The sequence below is a fragment of the Procambarus clarkii genome, chromosome 13, assembly GCF_040958095.1.
Source record: "Procambarus clarkii isolate CNS0578487 chromosome 13, FALCON_Pclarkii_2.0, whole genome shotgun sequence".
In the NCBI taxonomy this organism is placed as follows: domain Eukaryota; kingdom Metazoa; phylum Arthropoda; class Malacostraca; order Decapoda; family Cambaridae; genus Procambarus; species Procambarus clarkii.
In genome coordinates, this window is record NC_091162.1 from 21,782,245 (window position 1) to 21,797,220 (window position 14,976).

Below are 14,976 nucleotides of genomic sequence, written 5' to 3' on the forward strand. Positions count from 1 at the left end.
ACTACCACCCCCAGCACGACATCGACTACCACCAGCACTACATCGACTACCACCAGCACGACATCGACTACCACCAGCACTACATCGACTACCACCAGCACTACATCGACCAGGAGAACCTCCAAGACATCATCGACCACTACACCAACTGGCAGTACATCGACCACTACAATCACTAGTACTACATCGACTAATACAACCACCAGCACTACATCGATCACCACAACCACCATACCAACAACTAACACCACAACTACTACTTCAACAACTACCACCACTAACAGTACATTGACCACTACCACCACCAGCATTTCATCGACAACTTCAACCACTACTACTTCGACAACTACCACCACAACTACTACTTCGACAACAACCACCACCACCCCAATAACTTCTTCGACCACTAGTTCCACACATAAAGCTTGTCACTTTATCAACAGTGACGAGCACCATTTTATTCATGGTAAGAAACGATGCATAACGAAATGTATTCCTAAAGAGATGGCAGCCATTAAATGTGGAAACAATTTTGATACATCTCCGTGTACACCAGGTTGTGTCTGCTGTACCAAGACACAACACAACACAACGATAACCTCTACCACAACAAGCCCAGAATCGACAACTATTATCTCTAGCACTTTATCCACCAGCACATCGACCACTACCACCACAACATCGACCACTTCCACCATTACATCGACCACTACCACCACTAGCACTACATCGACAACTGCCACCACAAGTACTACATCGATTACTACCACCCCCAGCACGACATCGACTACCACCAGCACGACATCGACTACCATCAGCACTACATCGACTACCACCAGCACTACATCGACCAGGAGAACCTCCAAGACATCATCGACCACTACACCAACTGGCAGTACATCGACCACTACAATCACAAGTACTACATCGACTAATACAACCACCAGCACTACATCGATCACCACAACCACCATACCAACAACTAACACCACAAGTACTACTTCAACAACTACCACCACAAGTACTACTTCAACAACTACCACCACTAGTAGTACATTGACCACTACCACCACCAGCATTTCATCGACAACTTCAACCACCACTACTTCGACAACTACCACCACAACTACTACTTCGACAACAACCACCACCACCACAATAACAACTTCGACCACTAGTACCACACATAAAGCTTGTCACTTTATCAACAGTGACGAGCACCATATTATTCATGGTAAGAAAAGATGCACAACCAAATGTATTCCTAAAGAGATGGCAGCCATTAAATGTGAAAACAATTTTGATTCATCTCCGTGTACACCAGGTTGTGTCTGCTGTACCAAGACACAACACAACACAACGATAATTTCTACCACAATAAGCCCAGATTCGACAACTACTATCTCTAGCACTTTATCCACCAGCACATCGACCATTACCACCACAACATCGACCACTTCCACCATTACATCGACCACTGCCCCCACTAGCACTACATCGACAACTGCCACCACTAGTACTACATCGATTACTACCACACCCAGCACGACATCGACAACCACCAACACTACATCGACTACCACCAGCACTACATCGACTACCACCAGCACTACATCGACTACCACCAGCACTACATCGACTACCACCAGCACTACATCGACCAAAGGAACCTCCAAGACATCATCGACCACTACACCAACTGGCAGTACATCGACCACTACAATCACTAGTACTACATCGACTAATACAACCACCAGCACTACATCGATCACCACAACCACCATACCAACAACCACCACCACAAGTACTACTTCAACAACTACCACCACTAGCAGTACATTGACCACTACCACCACCAGCATTTCATCGACAACTTCAACCACTACCACCACTAGCATTTCATCGACAACTTCAACCACTACCACCACCAGCATTTCATCGACAACTTCAACCACTACTACTTCGACAACTACCACCACAACTACTACTTCGACAACAACCACCACCACCCCAATACCTACTTCGACCACTAGTGCCACACATAAAACTTGTCACTTTATCGACAGTGACGAGCACCATTTTATTCATGGTAAGAAAAGATGCATAACCAAATGTATTCCTAAAGAGATGGCAGCCATTAAATGTGGAAACAATTTTGATACATCTCCGTGTACACCAGGTTGTGTCTGCTGTACCAAGACAGAACACAACACAACGATAACCTCTACCACAACAAGCCCAGAATCGACAACTACTACCTCTAGCACTTTATCCACGAGCACATCGACCACTACCACCACAACATCGACCACTTCCACCATTACATCGACCACTACCACCACCAGCACTACATCGACAACTGCCACCACTAGTACTACATCGATTACTACCACCCCCAGCACGACATCGACTAAAACCAGAACCACATCGACTACCACCAGCACTACATCGACCACCACCAGCACTACATCGACCAGGAGAACCTCCAAGACATCATCGACCACTACACCAACTGGCAGTACATCGACCACTACAATCACTAGTACTACATCGACTAATACAACCACCAGCACTACATCGATCACCACAACCACCATACCAACAACTAACACCACAAGTACTACTTCAACAACTACCACCACTAGCAGTACATTGACCACTACCACCACCAGCATTTCATCGACAACTTCAACCACTACTACTTCGACAACTACCACCACAACTACTACCTCGACAACAACTACCACCACCCCAATAACTACTTCGACCACTAGTACCACACATAAAGCTTGTCACTTTATCAACAGTAACGAGCACCATTTTATTCATGGTAAGAAAAGATGCATAACCAAATGTATTCCTAAAGAGATGGCAGCCATTAAATGTGGAAACAATTTTGATACATCTCCGTGTACACCAGGTTGTGTCTGCTGTACCAAGACACAACACAACACAACGATAACCTCTGCCACAACAAGCCCAGAATCGACAACTATTATCTCTAGCACTTTATCCACCGGCACATCGACCACTACCACCACAACATCGACCACTTCCACCATTACATCGACCACTACCACCACTAGCACTACATCGACAACTGCCACCACTAGTACTACATCGATTACTACCACCCCCAGCACGACATCGACTACCACCAGCACTACATCGACTACCACCAGCACTACATCGACCACCACCAGCACTACATCGACCAGGAGAACCTCCAAGACATCATCGACCACTACACCAACTGACAGTACATCGACCACTACAATCACTAGTACTACATCGACTAATACAACCACCAGCACTACATCGATCACCACAACCACCATACCAACAACTAACACCACAAGTACTACTTCAACAACTACCACCACTAGCAGTACATTGACCACTACCACCACCAGCATTTCATCGACAACTTCAACCAATACTACTTCGACAACTACCACCACAACTACTACTTCGACAACAACCACCACCACCCCAATACCTACTTCGACCACTAGTGCCACACATAAAACTTGTCACTTTATCGACAGTGACGAGCACCATTTTATTCATGGTAAGAAAAGATGCATAACCAAATGTATTCCTAAAGAGATGGCAGCCATTAAATGTGGAAACAATTTTGATACATCTCCGTGTACACCAGGTTGTGTCTGCTGTACCAAGACACAACACAACACAACGATAACCTCTACAACAACAAGCCCAGAATCGACAACTACTATCTCTAGCACTTTATCCACGAGCACATCGACCACTACCACCACAACATCGACCACTTCCACCATTACATCGACCACTACCACCACTAGCACTACATCGACAACTGCCACCACAAGTACTACATCGATTACTACCACCCCCAGCACGACATCGACTACCACCAGCACGACATCGACTACCATCAGCACTACATCGACTACCACCAGCACTACATCGACCAGGAGAACCTCCAAGACATCATCGACCACTACACCAACTGGCAGTACATCGACCACTACAATCACAAGTACTACATCGACTAATACAACCACCAGCACTACATCGATCACCACAACCACCATACCAACAACTAACACCACAAGTACTACTTCAACAACTACCACCACAAGTACTACTTCAACAACTACCACCACTAGTAGTACATTGACCACTACCACCACCAGCATTTCATCGACAACTTCAACCACCACTACTTCGACAACTACCACCACAACTACTACTTCGACAACAACCACCACCACCACAATAACAACTTCGACCACTAGTACCACACATAAAGCTTGTCACTTTATCAACAGTGACGAGCACCATATTATTCATGGTAAGAAAAGATGCACAACCAAATGTATTCCTAAAGAGATGGCAGCCATTAAATGTGAAAACAATTTTGATTCATCTCCGTGTACACCAGGTTGTGTCTGCTGTACCAAGACACAACACAACACAACGATAATTTCTACCACAATAAGCCCAGATTCGACAACTACTATCTCTAGCACTTTATCCACCAGCACATCGACCATTACCACCACAACATCGACCACTTCCACCATTACATCGACCACTGCCCCCACTAGCACTACATCGACAACTGCCACCACTAGTACTACATCGATTACTACCACACCCAGCACGACATCGACAACCACCAACACTACATCGACTACCACCAGCACTACATCGACTACCACCAGCACTACATCGACTACCACCAGCACTACATCGACTACCACCAGCACTACATCGACCAAAGGAACCTCCAAGACATCATCGACCACTACACCAACTGGCAGTACATCGACCACTACAATCACTAGTACTACATCGACTAATACAACCACCAGCACTACATCGATCACCACAACCACCATACCAACAACCACCACCACAAGTACTACTTCAACAACTACCACCACTAGCAGTACATTGACCACTACCACCACCAGCATTTCATCGACAACTTCAACCACTACCACCACTAGCATTTCATCGACAACTTCAACCACTACCACCACCAGCATTTCATCGACAACTTCAACCACTACTACTTCGACAACTACCACCACAACTACTACTTCGACAACAACCACCACCACCCCAATACCTACTTCGACCACTAGTGCCACACATAAAACTTGTCACTTTATCGACAGTGACGAGCACCATTTTATTCATGGTAAGAAAAGATGCATAACCAAATGTATTCCTAAAGAGATGGCAGCCATTAAATGTGGAAACAATTTTGATACATCTCCGTGTACACCAGGTTGTGTCTGCTGTACCAAGACAGAACACAACACAACGATAACCTCTACCACAACAAGCCCAGAATCGACAACTACTACCTCTAGCACTTTATCCACGAGCACATCGACCACTACCACCACAACATCGACCACTTCCACCATTACATCGACCACTACCACCACCAGCACTACATCGACAACTGCCACCACTAGTACTACATCGATTACTACCACCCCCAGCACGACATCGACTAAAACCAGAACCACATCGACTACCACCAGCACTACATCGACCACCACCAGCACTACATCGACCAGGAGAACCTCCAAGACATCATCGACCACTACACCAACTGGCAGTACATCGACCACTACAATCACTAGTACTACATCGACTAATACAACCACCAGCACTACATCGATCACCACAACCACCATACCAACAACTAACACCACAAGTACTACTTCAACAACTACCACCACTAGCAGTACATTGACCACTACCACCACCAGCATTTCATCGACAACTTCAACCACTACTACTTCGACAACTACCACCACAACTACTACCTCGACAACAACTACCACCACCCCAATAACTACTTCGACCACTAGTACCACACATAAAGCTTGTCACTTTATCAACAGTAACGAGCACCATTTTATTCATGGTAAGAAAAGATGCATAACCAAATGTATTCCTAAAGAGATGGCAGCCATTAAATGTGGAAACAATTTTGATACATCTCCGTGTACACCAGGTTGTGTCTGCTGTACCAAGACACAACACAACACAACGATAACCTCTGCCACAACAAGCCCAGAATCGACAACTATTATCTCTAGCACTTTATCCACCGGCACATCGACCACTACCACCACAACATCGACCACTTCCACCATTACATCGACCACTACCACCACTAGCACTACATCGACAACTGCCACCACTAGTACTACATCGATTACTACCACCCCCAGCACGACATCGACTACCACCAGCACTACATCGACTACCACCAGCACTACATCGACCACCACCAGCACTACATCGACCAGGAGAACCTCCAAGACATCATCGACCACTACACCAACTGACAGTACATCGACCACTACAATCACTAGTACTACATCGACTAATACAACCACCAGCACTACATCGATCACCACAACCACCATACCAACAACTAACACCACAAGTACTACTTCAACAACTACCACCACTAGCAGTACATTGACCACTACCACCACCAGCATTTCATCGACAACTTCAACCAATACTACTTCGACAACTACCACCACAACTACTACTTCGACAACAACCACCACCACCCCAATACCTACTTCGACCACTAGTGCCACACATAAAACTTGTCACTTTATCGACAGTGACGAGCACCATTTTATTCATGGTAAGAAAAGATGCATAACCAAATGTATTCCTAAAGAGATGGCAGCCATTAAATGTGGAAACAATTTTGATACATCTCCGTGTACACCAGGTTGTGTCTGCTGTACCAAGACACAACACAACACAACGATAACCTCTACAACAACAAGCCCAGAATCGACAACTACTATCTCTAGCACTTTATCCACGAGCACATCGACCACTACCACCACAACATCGACCACTTCCACCATTACATCGACCACTACCACCACCAGCACTACATCGACAACTGCCACCACTAGTACTACATCGATTACTACCACCCCCAGCACGACATCGACTAAAACCAGCACTACATCGACTACCACCAGCACTACATCGACCACCACCAGCACTACATCGACCAGGAGAACCTCCAAGACATCATCGACCACTACACCAACTAGCAGTACATCGACCACTACAATCACTAGTACTACATCGACTAATACAACCACCAGCACTACATCGATCACCACAACCACCATACCAACAACTAACACCACAAGTACTACTTCAACAACTACCACCACTAGCAGTACATTGACCACTACCACCACCAGCATATCATCGACAACTTCAACCACTACCACCACCAGCATTTCATCGACAACTTCAACCACTACTACTTCGACAACTACCACCACAACTACTACTTCGACAACTACCACCACAACTACTACTTCGACAACAACCACCACGACCCCAATACCTACTTCGACCACTAGTGCCACACATAAAGCTTGTCACTTTATCAACAGTGACGAGCACCATTTTATTCATGGTAAGAAAAGATGCATAACCAAATGTATTCCTAAAGAGATGGCAGCCATTAAATGTGGAAACAATTTTGATACATCTCCGTGTACACCAGGTTGTGTCTGCTGTACCAAGACACAACACAACACAACGATAACCTCTACCACAACAAGCTCAGAATCGACAACTACTATCTCTAGCACTTTATCCACCAGCACATCGACCACTACCACCACAACATCGACCACTTCCACCATTACATCGACCACTACCCCTACTAGCACTACATCGACAACTGCCACCACTAGTACTACATCCATTACTACCACCCCCAGCACGACATCGACTACCACCAACACTACATCGACTACCACCAGCACTACATCGACTACCACCAGCACTACATCGACTACCACCAGCACTACATCGACTACCACTAGCACTACATCGACCAGGAGAACCTCCAAGACATCGTCGACCACTACACCAACTGGCAGTACATCGACCACTACAATCACTAGTACTACATCGACTAATACAACCACCAGCACTACATCGATCACCACAACCACCATACCAACAACTAACACCACAAGTACTACTTCAACAACTACCACCACTAGCAGTACATTGACCACTACCACCACCAGCATTTCATCGACAACTTCAACCACTACCACCACCGGCATTTCAACGACAACTTCAACCACTACTACTTCGACAACTACCACCACAACTACTACTTCGACAACAACCACCACCACCCCAATACCTACTTCGACCACTAGTGCCACACATAAAGCTTGTCACTTTATCGACAGTGACGAGCACCATTTTATTCATGGTAAGAAAAGATGCATAACCAAATGTATTCCTAAAGAGATGGCAGCCATTAAATGTGGAAACAATTTTGATACATCTCCGTGTACACCAGGTTGTGTCTGCTGTACCAAGACACAACACAACACAACGATAACCTCTACCACAACAAGCCCAGAATCGACAACTACTATCTCTAGCACTTTATCCACCAGCACATCGACCACTACCACCACAACATCGACCACTTCCACCATTACATCGACCACTACCCCCACTAGCACTACATCGACAACTGCCACCACTAGTACTACCTCGATTACTACCACCCCCAGCACGACATCGACAACCACCAACACTACATCGACTACCACCAGCACTACATCGACTACCACCAGCACTACATCGACTACCACCAGCACTACATCGACTACCACCAGCACTACATCGACTACCACCAGCACTACATCGACTACCACCAGCACTACATCGACCAGGAGAACCTCCAAGACATCATCGACCACTACAATCACTAGTACTACATCGACTAATACAACCACCAGCACTACATTGATCACCACAACCACCTTACCAACAACTAACACCACAAGTACTACTTCAACAACTACCACCACTAGCAGTACATTGACCACTACCACCACCAGCATTTCATCGACAACTTCAACCACTACCACCACCAGCATTTCATCGACAACTTCAACCACTACTACTTCGACAACTACCACCACAACTACTACTTCGACAGCAACCACCACCAACCCAATACCTACTTCGACCACTAGTGCCACACATAAAGCTTGTCACTTTATCGACAGTGACGAGCACCATTTTATTCATGGTAAGAAAAGATGCATAACCAAATGTATTCTTAAAGAGATGGCAGCCATTAAATGTGGAAACAATTTTGATACATCTCCGTGTACACCAGGTTGTGTCTGCTGTACCAAGACACAACACAACACAACGATAACCTCTACCACAACAAGCCCAGAATCGACAACTACTATCTCTAGCACTTTATCCACCAGCACATCGACCACTACCACCACAACATCGACCACTTCCACCATTACATCGACCACTACCCCCACTAGCACTACATCGACAACTGCCACCACTAGTACTACATCGATTGCTACCACCCCCAGCACGACATCGACAACCACCAACACTACATCGACTACCACCAGCACTACATCGACTACCACCAGCACTACATCGACTACCACCAGCACTACATCGACCAGGAGAACCTCCAAGACATCATCGACCACTACACCAACTGGCAGTACATCGACCACTACAATCACTAGTACTACATCGACTAATACAACCACCAGCACTACATCGATCACCACAACCACCATACCAACAACTAACACCACAAGTACTACTTCAACAACTACCACCACTAGCAGTACATTGACCACTACCACCACCAGCATTTCATTGACAACTTCAACCACTACCACCACCAGCATTTCATCGACAACTTCAACCACTACTACTTCGACAACTACCACCACAACTACTACTTCGACAACAACCACCACCACCCCAATACCTACTTCGACCACTAGTGCCACACATAAAGCTTGTCACTTTATCGACAGTGACGAGCACCATTTTATTCATGGTAAGAAAAGATGCATAACCAAATGTATTCCTAAAGAGATGGCAGCCATTAAATGTGGAAACAATTTTGATACATCTCCGTGTACACCAGGTTGTGTCTGCTGTACCAAGACACAACACAACACAACGATAACCTCTACCACAACAAGCCCAGAATCGACAACTACTATCTCTAGCACTTTATCCACCAGCACATCGACCACTACCACCACAACATCGACCACTTCCACCATTACATCGACCACTACCCCCACTAGCACTACATCGACAACTGCCACCACTAGTACTACATCGATTACTACCACCCCCAGCACGACATCGACAACCAGTAACACTACATCGACTACCACCAGCACTACATCGACTACCACCAGCACTACATCGACTACCACCAGCACTACATCGACTACCACCAGCACTACATCGACTACCACCAGCACTACATCGACCAGGAGAACCTCCAAGACATCATCGACCACTACACCAACTGGCAGTACATCGACCACTACAATCACTAGTACTACATCGACTAATACAACCACCAGCACTACATCGATCACCACAACCACCTTACCAACAACTAACACCACAAGTACTACTTCAACAACTACCACCACTAGCAGTACATTGACCACTACCACCACCAGCATTTCATCGACAACTTCAACCACTACTACTTCGACAACTACCACCACAACTACTACTTCGACAACAACCACCACCACCCCAATACCTACTTCGACCACTAGTGCCACACATAAAGCTTGTCACTTTATCGACAGTGACGAGCACCATTTTATTCATGGTAAGAAAAGATGCATAACCAAATGTATTCCTAAAGAGATGGCAGCCATTAAATGTGGAAACAATTTTGATACATCTCCGTGTACACCAGGTTGTGTCTGCTGTACCAAGACACAACACAACACAACGATAACCTCTACCACAACAAGCCCAGAATCGACAACTACTATCTCTAGCACTTTATCCACCAGCACATCGACCACTACCACCACAACATCGACCACTTCCACCATTACATCGACCACTACCCCCACTAGCACTACATCGACAACTGCCACCACTAGTACTACATCGATTGCTACCACCCCCAGCACGACATTGACTACCACCAACACTACATCGACTACCACCAGCACTACATCGACTACCACCAGCACTACATCGACTACCACCAGCACTACATCGACTACCACCAGCACTACATCGACCAGGAGAACCTCCAAGACATCATCGACCACTACACCAACTGGCAGTACATCGACCACTACAATCACTAGTACTACATCGACTAATACAACCACCAGCACTACATCGATCACCACAACCACCATACCAACAACTAACACCACAAGTACTACTTCAACAACTACCACCACTAGCAGTACATTGACCACTACCACCACCAGCATTTCATCGACAACTTCAACCACTACCACCACCAGCATTTCATCGACAACTTCAACCACTACCACCACCAGCATTTCATCGACAACTTCAACCACTACTACTTCGACAACTACCACCACAACTACTACTTCGACAACAACCACCACCACCCCAATACCTACTTCGACCACTAGTGCCACACATAAAGCTTGTCACTTTATCGACAGTGACGAGCACCATTTTATTCATGGTAAGAAAAGATGCATAACCAAATGTATTCCTAAAGAGATGGCAGCCATTAAATGTGGAAACAATTTTGACTACATCTCCGTGTACACCAGGTTGTGTCTGCTGTACCAAGACACAACACAACACAACGATAACCTCTACCACAACAAGCCCAGAATCGACAACTACTATCTCTAGCACTTTATCCACCAGCACATCGACCACTACCACCACAACATCGACCACTTCCACCATTACATCGACCACTACCCCCACTAGCACTACATCGACAACTGCCACCACTAGTACTACCTCGATTGCTACCACCCCCAGCACGACATCGACTACCACCAACACTACATCGACTACCACCAGCACTACATCGACTACCACCAGCACTACTTCGACTACTACCAGCACTACATCGACTACCACCAGCACTACATCGACCAGAAGAACCTCCAAGACATCATCGACCACTACACCAACTGGCAGTACATCGACCACTACAATCACTAGTACTAAATCGACTAATACAACCACCAGCACTACATCGATCACCACAACCACCTTACCAACAACTAACACCACAAGTACTACTTCAACAACTACCACCACTAGCAGTACATTGACCACTACCACCACCAGCATTTCATCGACAACTTCAACCACTACCACCACCAGCATTTCATCGACAACTTCAACCACTACCACCACCAGCATTTCATCGACTACTTCAACCACTACTACTTCGACAACTACCACCACAACTACTACTTCGACAACAACCACCACCACCCCAATACCTACTTCGACCACTAGTGCCACACATAAAGCTTGTCACTTTATCGACAGTGACGAGCACCATTTTATTCATGGTAAGAAAAGATGCATAACCAAATGTATTCCTAAAGAGATGGCAGCCATTAAATGTGGAAACAATTTTGATACATCTCCGTGTACACCAGGTTGTGTCTGCTGTACCAAGACACAACACAACACAACGATAACCTCTACCACAACAAGCCCAGAATCGACAACTACTATCTCTAGCACTTTATCCACCAGCACATCGACCACTACCACCACAACATCGACCACTTCCACTATTACATCGACCACTACCCCCACTAGCACTACATCGACAACTGCCACCACTAGTACTACATCCATTACTACCACCCCCAGCACGACATCGACTACCACCAACACTACATCGACTACCACCAGCACTACATCGACTACCACCAGCACTACATCGACTACCACCAGCACTACATCGACTACCACCAGCACTACATCGACCAGGAGAACCTCCAAGACATCATCGACCACTACACCAACTGGCAGTACATCGACCACTACAATCACTAGTACTACATCGACTAATACAACCACCAGCACTACATCGATCACCACAACCACCATACCAACAACTAACACCACAAGTACTACTTCAACAACTACCACCACTAGCAGTACATTGACCACTACCACCACCAGCATTTCATCGACAACTTCAACCACTACCACCACCAGCATTTCATCGACAACTTCAACCACTACTACTTCGACAACTACCACCACAACTACTACTTCGACAACAACCACCACCACCCCAATACCTACTTCGACCACTAGTGCCACACATAAAGCTTGTCACTTTATCGACAGTGACGAGCACCATTTTATTCATGGTAAGAAAAGATGCATAACCAAATGTATTCCTAAAGAGATGGCAGCCATTAAATGTGGAAACAATTTTGATACATCTCCGTGTACACCAGGTTGTGTCTGCTGTACCAAGACACAACACAACACAACGATAACCTCTACCACAACAAGCCCAGAATCGACAACTACTATCTCTAGCACTTTATCCACCAGCACATCGACCACTACCACCACAACATCGACCACTTCCACCATTACATCGACCACTACCCCCACTAGCACTACATCGACAACTGCCACCACTAGTACTACCTCGATTGCTACCACCCCCAGCACGACATCGACTACCACCAACACTACATCGACTACCACCAGCACTACATCGACTACCACCAGCACTACTTCGACTACCTACCAGCACTACATCGACTACCACCAGCACTACATCGACCAGGAGAACCTCCAAGACATCATCGACCACTACACCAACTGGCAGTACATCGACCACTACAATCACTAGTACTACATCGACTAATACAACCACCAGCACTACATCGATCACCACAACCACCTTACCAACAACTAACACCACAAGTACTACTTCAACAACTACCACCACTAGCAGTACATTGACCACTACCACCACCAGCATTTCATCGACAACTTCAACCACTACCACCACCAGCATTTCATCGACAACTTCAACCACTACTACTTCGACAACTACCACCACAACTACTACTTCGACAACAACCACCACCACCCCAATACCTACTTCGACCACTAGTGCCACACATAAAGCTTGTCACTTTATCGACAGTGACGAGCACCATTTTATTCATGGTAAGAAAAGATGCATAACCAAATGTATTCCTAAAGAGATGGCAGCCATTAAATGTGGAAACAATTTTGATACATCTCCGTGTACACCAGGTTGTGTCTGCTGTACCAAGACACAACACAACACAACGATAACCTCTACCACAACAAGCCCAGAATCGACAACTACTATCTCTAGCACTTTATCCACCAGCACATCGACCACTACCACCACAACATCGACCACTTCCACCATTACATCGACCACTACCCCCACTAGCACTACATCGACAACTGCCACCACTAGTACTACATCGATTACTACCACCCCCAGCACGACATCGACAACCACCAACACTACATCGACTACCACCAGCACTACATCGACTACCACCAGCACTACATCGACTACCACCAGCACTACATCGACTACCACCAGCACTACATCGACCAGGAGAACCTCCAAGACATCATCGACCACTACACCAACTGGCAGTACATCGACCACTACAATCACTAGTACTACATCGACTAATACAACCACCAGCACTACATCGATCACCACAACCACCTTACCAACAACTAACACCACAAGTACTACTTCAACAACTACCACCACTAGCAGTACATTGACCACTACCACCACCAGCATTTCATCGACAACTTCAACCACTACCACCACCAGCATTTCATCGACAACTTCAACCACTACTACTTCGACAACTACCACCACAACTACTACTTCGACAACAACCACCACCACCCCAATACCTACTTCGACCACTAGTGCCACACATAAAGCTTGTCACTTTATCGACAGTGACGAGCACCATTTTATTCATGGTAAGAAAAGATGCATAACCAAATGTATTCCTAAAGAGATGGCAGCCATTAAATGTGGAAACAATTTTGATA

At 46.0% G+C, this 14,976-nt stretch overlaps 1 protein-coding gene across 1 annotated transcript in view; it reads left to right on the top strand.

The window, feature by feature from the left end:
* LOC123757085 (mucin-22-like) overlaps positions 1-14,976 on the top strand; it is a 66,548-nt gene that overhangs the window by 29,016 nt on the left and 22,556 nt on the right. The window contains exons 7-9 of the mRNA XM_069324009.1: positions 557-1,329; positions 1,864-1,894; positions 2,204-2,371. Coding sequence (XP_069180110.1) covers positions 557-1,329; positions 1,864-1,894; positions 2,204-2,371 — 972 coding nt within the window. The remainder of the gene's footprint in view (positions 1-556; positions 1,330-1,863; positions 1,895-2,203; positions 2,372-14,976) is intronic.